Source organism: Cibotium barometz, chromosome 61 (genome assembly GCF_041138505.1).
Source record: "Cibotium barometz isolate CiBa-2024 chromosome 61, ASM4113850v1, whole genome shotgun sequence".
Classification (NCBI taxonomy): Eukaryota; Viridiplantae; Streptophyta; class Polypodiopsida; order Cyatheales; family Cibotiaceae; genus Cibotium; species Cibotium barometz.
The window spans coordinates 24,231,516-24,242,935 of record NC_141106.1 but is presented as its reverse complement, the minus strand read 5'-3'; the positions used below and the strand labels follow the sequence as shown (position 1 = coordinate 24,242,935).

At 36.0% G+C, this 11,420-nt stretch overlaps 1 protein-coding gene across 1 annotated transcript; it reads left to right on the top strand.

Annotated features, from left to right (window-relative positions):
• The first annotated feature begins 3,255 nt into the window (after positions 1-3,255).
• On the top strand, positions 3,256-5,676 carry LOC147604694 (B3 domain-containing protein Os01g0723500-like). Its single transcript, XM_086794998.1, has 3 exons — positions 3,256-3,459; positions 3,987-4,799; positions 5,428-5,676. The coding sequence occupies exons 1-3, from the start codon at positions 3,256-3,258 to the stop codon at positions 5,674-5,676; spliced, it is 1,266 nt and encodes a 421-aa protein (XP_086651124.1).
• The last annotated feature ends 5,744 nt before the right edge of the window (positions 5,677-11,420 follow it).

Below are 11,420 nucleotides of genomic sequence, written 5' to 3'. Positions count from 1 at the left end.
GCATACGGTAAAAAGTGCCTACGTGTAGGGATGTTCATACTAGGGACTTCCAAGCTAACAACTTTTCCCACTTGCATTGACGTCCTATTTCCCTTGAGAGTAAACAAAAGTGATCACCCTTACCATGCATCCACCCTCATGTTTTCTATATTAGGTGGGGTTGGATGGTTTTAGTAGATAGCTTATATAGACTTAGTACTATGCCAAGAAGGATGCATAAGAGTGGTCTTATAAAGCGCATTAAAGGTAGAAGGATATCTTCACAAGGATACCTAATGCTTACATTGTGAGGCCCAAATGTGTGTCTAAATGATCTTGAATGGGCCTTGAAGCTATGCCAAGATTTATGGTTTTTTGTTTAGTTTGATGTGACCAGTTTGGTCCATCTAGACCAATTGTATGATGGTTGACCTAGGCTGACCTACATACTGTACTATATAGGTGGGATCAATAGCCTTATTTTTCATATTGAGATCATTAGTTGAGATCTATCTTCACTTTATTATAGGTCCTTATTAGTGCATGACATCCTTCATTTCAAAGTCAAATGCTATCAATTTATAATGTAATTTTTGAAGTAATTAGTAAAGTATTGAATAGACACTAAGACCTACCTAGCCACATGATCACATCATGTGTGCATGGACATCAAACAACATAGATGAAGCTAGGTGATTATGGCTTAACACACCACCCCCTACATGAATAAGCATGCAAGCACACATGTAGGATATATGTCCATACACTTGTATATTGTACAATTTTCATTTCTCACATAAACAAAAGAAATTCTAAGTAAATTTATTGAATTTACATGTAAACAAATATCATGTGTACTCATATATCCAATTTTCAATTGCACCATATTAACACTAACTAGAGATGGATCTATAGTTTAAGAGTGTGAGGTCACTAGGGCACATAATAAGTGAGACATAAGGTGTCCCTTCTTGTGTATAGAGAATATTAAGTTTATTCCTTATGCAAAATGAATTGAATCTAAATGACCAATAGAAAATTAACGACTCCTCACACATCCACCATAGTCATGATGTTCGTTGCATCCAATCTTTATGCACTGTACAAGTTAACATCATACTATAAACACTCAATAAAAATATTATACACATTATACATTAGTGAAATATTTATAAAATAAGAAATGAATTTATAATATTTATTCGGATATATATATATATATATATATATATATATATATATATATATAATATGGAGGCATAAACATGAGCACAAAATACAAGGTTCATTATCATATAGAACTAAAAATATAAAAGATTTATAGGAGGTTAAAAACATCTTTATCCAAAATAATTTTTAACAAATCTTGTATGTATGAGCGCTCCCTTCCTTCATGCCATTGGCATGGATCCATTAATATTAATAGAAATGTGAAGAAGTGACATTTTCAAAGTGAAAAGGTTCATATTAGAAAAAGTTAGACTAAAAAGGGGCTCTCTGAGAAGAGCTATGCCATCAAAAGGGGGTCATGGTGAACCTTGTGTATCTTACATCAAAACCCCCACATGTGATATATCATTTGAAAGCCCTTGCAAAAGTAGAATCTAAATCTACTACCTCTGATAAATTTAACTTGGAGTTTATATGCTTAAGTTATGTGCCTTCCCCGCTAATAGGTAGCTTCCACTTCCCCCTACTAATAGGTAGCTTCCAACGATTGTGACATCTATGTAACATAGATGTTACAATTGTTAAAAATTGTTGGAAGCTACCTATTAATGGAGAAGGAATAACTTGAGCTTAACTCCAAATTTGTCAGAGATAGTAGATTTAGAATATGCTTTTCAAGGGTTTTCTAACAATGTCACATGTGGGATTTTAACATCAGATACACATAAGGTTCACCACGGCTCCTTTTTTTAACATGTGGGATTTGAACATCATATACACATAAGGTTCACCACGGCTCCCTTTTTTCTAGAAAAGTGATGACATGGCACTTCCAAGAGGGCCCTTCTTAGTCCATTTTTTCCCTAATGTGTGACCTTTCCCAGAAGGTATCATGGAAAATCGTCTTCCATCAAAGTGCTCATTGGATCGTAGGATAAATTGTTCCTTAATAATTTCTTTGGTTGGAGCTATCATAATGGTATTTGTGATTCTCTAGAGTGTGAAATCACTAGAGCATAGAACTAGTGAGACATTAGCACTCATTCCTTTGCCCACAAAGAAGTTTAATTCATTCCTTTATGCAAAATTGGATTTAATATACGACCAATAACTAATGGAAATATACAATACTTAGTTGGCTTAAAGAAGCTATACAAAGATTAAACTTACAAAAGTACAAAAACTAGCTCAAGCTACAAGGTGCTATGGAAATATTAATACATAAGATTTATAGAAACTCAACCCAGTCCCCTTTATCCCATCAAATTTTTCAAAAAACTAGTATGTATATTACCAACTTCTTCCATCGTGCTAATGGCACAGGTCCATGCAAAGTCACATTTTCAAGAGTGTGAAGGGTGAAAGCATGATAAGGTGGACTGAAAACTTGTGTCCTGTACAATGGTTTACAACAGCTGGTTGTGAAACACTTTTATACAGAGTTAGGGAAATAAAACATGGTCGTTTGATCTTGTTTCACATTTATTATATCTGAAAGGCACTAGATAAATTGCTAAATACCTCTTATGATGATATTAAATCCACTAATATTGGCTGTCTTCAAGTGTGGCAGCAAGGATCCATGCAACTGGTATAGAAAGTGTACCAACTTATCATGCTTTCACCCTAAAGGTTAATGCGGCCTTTCCTACAATGAATCATGGGCATGCAAGTTTCCATAGAAGAGTGTCTCATTGGATTATAGAACAAAGTGTTATATAGAAAAGATTATTTATGAAATGAGTCAAACTTTTCTTATAGATTTCATCTACTTGGGGTTGTTATATTATTGAAAAGATGATTGATGGAATGAGTCAAATCTATCTGAAGGATTGCAGGTGTTATTATAACGATAATTGTCAAGTGCCACGTTAGCATCTACTTATTGCTCTCATGCACATGCACGTGCACACTAGGCAGATGCATGCATGCATGCAGGCCCTCATCAAAATCGTCCCTTCCTCGTGTGGTGGTGAGCGCATATTGAATTCATGGCGGCGACGGCGACGACGACGTCGACGCCCACGCCGCCTGCTTCTCGCCAGCATTCAATCGTCTCATCAAAATCGTCCCTTCCTCGTGTGGTGGTGAGCGCATATTGAATTCATGGCGGCGACGACGACGACGACGACGCCGCCTGCTTCTCGCCAGCATTCAATCGTCGACCTCGAGTACATTGCCTGCCTCGAATGCTCAAGCCATTGCTATGCATCCCATTACGCCGCCACCACAACCAGGCCTGACATCGCCCCAAGCTTCCTCCGTGTCGTCTCTACCCCCATGCTTGCATCCCACCCTAATTGCCACATGGTAAAACCCTGTCTCTTATCCCTGCACATCAATTGTCGCACGAATTAAGGGCACTAATCTTCTCTGCATGCATTAATGAGGCCATTAATCCTTTTCTCCGTGCTTCGATAATCACTCTTTTTTAATCTTAAGAGTTCACCACCTTTTTAGATTATAGCTCTTTGTTAATCTATCCTCAATAAATCCAATATTTTTAATCGATCTTCACAAGTATAATCACTTCTTGTTAATCTATCTTCGATTAGAAGTTCACCACCTTTTTAGATTATAGCTCTACATTAGTTTGCTTAATTTGTCCAATCACTCTTCTTCATCGAGCTTCGATTCACAAGTATAATAATCACTCTTTTATAATCTAGCTTCAATTTAAAAGTTCACCACCTGTTTAGATTATAGCTCTACCTTTGCTCGCAATTAGTTTGCTTAATTTTATCCAAGCACTCTGCTTAATCTAGCTTCAATTAAACATCCACCACCTCTAGATTATGGCTACTAATTTGCTGACAAGTTTGCTTGATTTGACGCAGAGATTCCCAAAGCGCTTTGCAGACTGCAATCTTAACAAATGTGTGGGAGAGGCAAAGCTAGAGGGGCCAAGTGGGTGGGTATGGTGCTCTCATTTCCAGAAGGATAGCAATTCTATGCTGCTATCAAGCCCGGGGTGGGAAAAGTTTGCCCAAGACCATGGCTTGGAAGAAGGGGATGTGCTCATGTTCACTTACATTGGCAGGAACTTATTTAAAGTTCGCATGTTTGAGCTAAAAGAGGGTGTGGAGAAAGGCAAGGAGTGCCTTCCAAGCACTTATACCAAACTCTTGACATGCTCAAGCACACGCAAGACACGTGATGATGGTGGTGATGATCATGATGATTTTCAAAAAAAGCAAAGGCCATGCCCCTCAATTACAATCAATATAGATGATGATGTTCATACCAAGTTCCTATGCCCTAGTGGCACGTGTGTTGATGATAGAGGTGCTAATAATGAAGAAGAGCAAAGGCCTTTCCCCCCAAGCTCTACTGGCACGTGTGTTGATGATAGAGGTGATATACATGATGATGATAATAATCAAAAAGAGCAAAGAACTTACCCTCCGGGTACACTCCATATGGATGATGATGATGATCAAGAAGAGCAAAGGCCTGTGCCCCCAAGCACTCCCAAGTCCCTGTGCTCTACTAGCACGTGTGGTGCTGATGATAGTATTAACAATGATCTTGCATCCGTGAGGGCCTTAGAAAGAGCTAAAGCCATCCATGAAACCATTGCTTGTAAACTCAACAACCCAAACGTGACAAAGTTGATGAACATCTCCACCATCTATGGCGACCAAAAGCTGGTGAGTTCTCCTTAATCCTCTACCTATGCTTAGTTTCCCATTTAACATGCTTCACCTTGTTTTAATCTTTTTGGTTATACAAGTAGGCATTAACCCAATAGTATTGCATGATCTTTTTAGTTATAAAAAATATGCAGAATGAGGCACATATAGCTTCATTAAGGTGATGCTTTCACAAAACTTGTAACTATCTTAATCCTCGTGGGCTATATCTATTTACCTTATCCTTTACTTTTTCAAATATTAGTTTTTCCTCTACATACACATGTAAGTTAATTAACTTGGTGTCTATAGTTCATAAGGTCATACGTCTAATAAGCGCTTGGTCTAGTATTAAATCCATAATCTTCACTAGTAGTTAATCATTTCTGACCAAATTTTCTAATTATTGTGTGATTCTCAAAAGAAATTTCGTTGATTTTTTAGCTCATGAACAAGAAAAAGGAAAAAAAGAAGGCTGTGGTAGGTCTCTTCATTGTTTTTTTTTTTTTGCAAGGGATAATTTTTCTAATTTTTTTTTGCTTTTTTAGTGAGGAGTCTCTTCATTGTGAAGCTAGACTATGTGATAGGAAAATTAATGATTTTCTAATTATTTATTAACAGATTATTGATGCTCATGGCATAACAGATCTTGCCCATGTCATTTGTGAGGAGGCATATGCCAAGCAAAAATGTGACCATCACATTTATGGACTCTTCCGGCCAAAAGTGGAAGTGCAGGTGGCTAGGGGAAGCCCGCACGCGTGAAAGGCTGTACGTGTGTGGAGGATGGGCTCGTTTTGCAAAAGCACACGAGTTGAAGGTGAACGACGTGTGCGTCTTCGAACTCGTCGATTCCCATGCCCTTCACTTCAATGTCCACATCTTCAAAGCATAGTCCTTCTCTTATTCCCATTGTTAAATATATATATATATATATATATATATATATATAACCCTACATGACCATGAAATTAAAAACAATTTAATGAATTATATAATGCCCTTTTTATATCTCAATTGCACTCTTGCCATCACTTCTGTTGGTGTCTAATAATAGAACATCTTCACCCCTACTCAGTGTTTCTCTAATGGCCATTGCATCGTAGTCGTCCTCACATTCTCTCCAACTTGGGGGCACCAGTTAAAACCCCAACACCTAATATATAGTATGATACTTTCATTCATATGGAAGTTTTCTATGTGCAACATACCCGTTTTTTTCTTTATTGATTCATATTATTAAGCAAACATAAAACTAAGATTTGGGATAGTATAATACTTTAATTCATATGGAAATTTTCTATGTGCAGCATATCCTTTTTCTTCTTTATTGCTTCATATTATTAATCAAACATAATCGAACTCACTAATTTTTAAAGATAGATCTGACACACATGGAGGCCATGGAGGTCTTGAGAAAAAATGATGAAAAAGAAGCACAAAAAGAAAGAAAAACCTTACTAATTATGCACCCTTCTACTTTACTTGATGTTAAGTATGTTCATGTCCATAAATTAGCTCTAATGTAAACTTTCACTAAATTTTGTGATTATTTTATTCAAAGACAAAAAGGGGCTATCATGCCTTTTGGTGCTATTCACAGAGTCTTAAGCCGTAGAGGTATGCACACATGAGGACAATGTACAATGTGAAAATATAGATATGTTTATCCAACACCATAAATCAATGTGAATCACAGGTATGCACACACAATGACAATGTACAATGTGAAAACATCGATATATTTATCCCATGTTCACCACAAATCCATATTAATGTTAGGGTGTTTTTTTAAAATGTGTGTAAATGCGGAGCATGATCTAAATGGAGAGATGTTGATCTAGCATCATAAACAAATATTTTGGGTTTGCTTTTTATCAAAATAACCAAAAGTATGCCATTATTTGTATGGAAAGAAGGTTATTTAATATGATGAAATGAGCATATTTTTAAAAAAAGTCAAGAGAAGGGTTATTATTAGTCCTACTGTTATAATGTAGATTATGGTCCATATAAGGATCGTGCTAATTTTGTTAGAATATGTAAATCTCTTTAACTAGGAGACCTAACCACTTAGAGTGGGAAGCTATAGTAAGCTTTAAATATGCATCTAGAGAGATGTTGGGGTCTCAAACGTCGAGGGGTTATCATAAGCTTTAAATATGCATCTAGAGAGATGTTGGGGTCTCAAACCTCGAGGGGTTATCATAAAATTATATCCTCACTCTTAGGCATCTTTGTTCATGATTTGTGTGTGTGTGTGTGTGTGTGTGTGAGAGAGAGAGAGAGAGAGAGAGAGAGAATATGCCTAGTCAAACTTACAAAATGCCCTATTCCAATAAAAACAATATAGCATTTGTTGTTTTCCCAACTAATAAAGCCAATATAGACAATATAGCATTTTTGTGCATTTGTTGTATACAAAAGTTTTTCCCAACTACTAAAGAGAATGTTATACCAATTGCCAATTTTTACATCCATTCATGTGCTAGATCCAAACTAGTCACCCAAGGAAGTAGTACCTAGATCACAACAAGCACACTTCACCGGCTTTATGCCTTAAATCATATTGTTGTGTGTTTCTTACTACCCACATACATCATTTTATCATAAAGAAATGTCAAATTATTAGGTGAAGGCAATCAAATCCCTTATGATTCTCTCTCTCTCTCTCTCTCTCTCTCTCTCTCTCTCTCCTTCTTGTGTGTGAGTGCATGCACATATGAGTGTGTACATGAAAGTGCACTTGGGTTATAGGGCTATTAGTACAAAGGGACATCTTAATAGTGTATAAGTAGGTATTACAACATGTTTGCTTTTTCATTGGAAGGGGGAGTACAATGGGGTATTTGTGAGGGAGTGGCACTTAGAGAAGATAAAAATGGCAAAGGATCCACCATGTCCACATTCCTTGTCTAGGTTAGGATGATTCCCTATTTAGGTTAGAATGAGAAGATAATGCTTGCTTACACACACTAAGCCATCCTCCCACTCCACTTACTATGTTCACTCTGCACGATATGTCACTCACTGTAATTCCTTTGTCACAACATAATGGTCCATTCTCTCACTCTCGCTCTCTCACATACAAGCAATATAGCTAGAGGCACAATGCATAACAGAATAGAATCTCTCTCTCTCTCACTCTCTCTCATATAAGAAATATAGTTGGAGGCACAATGCATAATAGGATACTCTCTCTCCCTCTCTCTCTCTCTCTCTCTCTCACACACACACACACAAAAGAGTTAGCCAAGACTCTCTTACACATAGGAGTTAGCCAAAATAGCTAAAGGTATAATACATAGTAATAGGATTGACTCTCTCTCTCTCTCTCTCTCTCTCTCTCTCTCTCTCTTACACAAGAGTTAGCCAAGAGTATCTTGCACACAACAATTAGTCAAGTCTCTCTTTCATTATAAATAATAATGTTCTTAATATACAATAATGATAAGCACTTTTATTATGCATAAGAATTTTTATTTTTTTTGCATAAGAATGTTTCTAAATACAATAGTGATAAGCACTTTCATCATGCTTAAGAATGTTCTTAATACATTAATGAGTGATGATAAGCACTTTTATACCAAGCGAATGGACTCTCACTTGGAAAAAATATCACAAAAAATCTACACTTCCCCGGATTATGACCAAGGTATATTATATTCTTAAAACATACAAGGTACTTTAACTCGGTGAAATTCAACATAAGATTTGGGTTAATTGTCTATGCTCTTTTCTTGGGGTTTCTCTTTAGAGTAGGAAATATATGGGTTTGGTTTCCCTTTTCATAACATGGAGATAGTTGTGCCTCCCTTTAGCAAAATTAGTTTTACACTTTGGTCATTCTAGTTTTCTTAGTCCACCCTACACATGATACAAAGAAATTTCTAATCAAGTGATCATTCTTGGTCATTATGGTTTTCTTAATCCACCCTACACATGATATAAAGAAGTTTTCGAGATCAAGTGACATTCTTGTTTGGTCATTCTTGGTCATTGTAGTTTTTAGATCCACCCCTCGAGGGGTGCACTACTAAGAAATCCTATGTATTACATGTGTTCAAGGGGTATTAAAAAAAACCCTTACCTGTGAATTTTTCATAAATAAAATGATCCCTTTTTTTATGTACTTACGGGTTTTTTTTTTCAAAATTGATTTAAAAAAATCCCTTCTATAAATATATTTATGTAAATTTACCTTAAAATTTTGAATTAAAAAAACCCTTTATTTGAACCCCCCCGAGATCCATCCTATGCATGATAGAAAGAACTTTCCAATCCATTGATAAGTGATCATTTTGCAATTTGGTCATTCTAGTTTTCTTGATCCACCCCTCATTCACCCTACATATGTTACAAAAAGAACTTTCAATCAAGTGATCATTTCCACCCTACATATGATACAAGGAACTTTTCAATTAAGTGATCATTTTGAGTGTGTATATCAAGATTTAAATAACCAACAACACGTGCATTGTTCATCAATACCCTTAATAATTGAAGCATTGAAGTTCATAAGCCTGCATTTATCTAATAATTCTTGAATTTCATGAGTAAATATATTATGAATAGATGATGTGTCAATGAAAGCACAACAATGCATAAGTCCATGAGGAATAGGGAATGGTGCATGTCAACTTTTTAAAAAAAATAAGATATGAATTACTGTTTGAAGCTTTGATCGAACTTCTCTTTTGGAAGCTGTAAGATTTGGCTTGCTATGTCCAATGGCTTCAGAGGGTAGTAAGGAACATCTTAAAATTTTGATGCATTATTTCAATGCTCTTGCTAGCCTTAAGCTTTGCCTTAAAATTGTTTTTAGCACTTTTACACCAATAATTTGGTAGCTTCTTCTAGCCTTCCCATTTCAATTCACGCACTCCTTAAGGAGTCTTTGGTGGAACTTCTTTTTGTGATGATCCTTGCTTAGCTTGCACCGCAGTTGTCTCCTTGAGAAGAAGGATTTGTACAGATGGTGGTTGTATCCTCATAGGATTTTCTTTGTACCACAACTAGAGAAGGAGGACTTATAGAGTTGTCCTCATAGGATTTTTTGTGTACCACAACTTGGTCACTCCACCTTATTAGCTCATCTTCTTCATCTAGATTTGGATACCACTTCCTTTTGAACATTGGAGTCCCCTTTTTTCTTAGCTTGTAATTGAGTGCTTGTAATTGAGTGAAACTATTTAAAGGTAATAGGGTAACCTTGTACACTTTGTTACTATGTGAATACTAGTGTTATGATTATTCTACATCACATGTAGGAGTTTGTGGAGCTATAGATTGGTGATAAATTCCTCACCAACTCCTACATCACATGTAGGAGTTGGTGGAGCTATAGTTTGGATTGGTGGTACATTCTTTGCCAGGGAGTTTAGGACTCTATGGAGTCCTTGGCAATTATAGAAATAAAAAGGAGCTATGAAAGTTATAGAATTGGTGTTGGGTTCTCGGGGGGTTAGTACCCTACTTGGAAAACTAGAATTGGTATTCCCTCATGGTCCCAATAGTAACCAGGCAATGATTTCACAGATTTGTCTATGTCAATTGTTGTTTAGTTCTTACATTTAGACCCCTCCTTGGAAAATAAAAATTGATTATTGACTTGTGGGCAAAGATTTTGGGGATTCCTTTGTGTCAAGAGGATTTGTTTCAATATCAACTTGATACCCCTTCATTAGGAGAATTTTGGACTCAACTTTGGGTCCTCTAAGAAGTGCCAACTAAGCTTAGAGAGAGATAATACAAAAAGCCTAAAAAATAAAGTGAAATTAATTTTGGTGTATTTTCTCTTGGCATTTTCTTGAGATATAAAAGATATATTTCTATTCTTAAATGTACATAAAAATGATAGAATATTGCTAGTTCTCGAAGTCTTCAATCTATTCATGTACTATATGTACTACGTGAACAATGAATTGGTCAATTCTCCAAGTTTAATGGCTTATATCTCAAAATCTCTACGTATAAGCCGAAATAGAATATTTCTTGAAATTTGAACCAAGGATTATCCAAAAATAGTTCAAGTTCCCTCCTTGCAAGAAATTTTACCTCAAATTTTTAAGGTTTTCAAGTTCCCTCCCTGCAAGAAACTTTACCTCAAATTTCAAAGGTTTTACATATCAAAGTTTGCAGGTATTGGTACCTTCAAAATCAAGGTTTTTCTTGCAAATTAGTTAGACTCTTCACTTCTTTTTACTATTTTGGCACCTTTCTCTTTCCATTCAGATTTTTCTACTAATCAAGAGCAAGGAGGAACACAGAGAGAATCAAGAGGATGGCAGAGGGATCAACAGCAAGGAGGAATACAGAGAAAAGAGACATTTATAACCTGTACATTTACAAGGATCAACAGCAAGGAGGAATACAGAGAAAAGAGACATTTACAACTTGCACATTGAGCTTAAACAGGAATATGAACCTCTAAGTAAGAGAAATAAACCTAATACTTTGTGTACTGCTTCTAAAGAAATGTTAAGGATGCAAGGGAAGAAAAGCATAGATTTATGGATTGATGGGAGGTTATATCCAAAAGACCCTTTTACAAACTCCACACCCCCATTTAGGAATACGATATCTCTGCTTAACTTTGTTAGAGATGGCTATAATGGGCTCCTAGGATATACACATCAT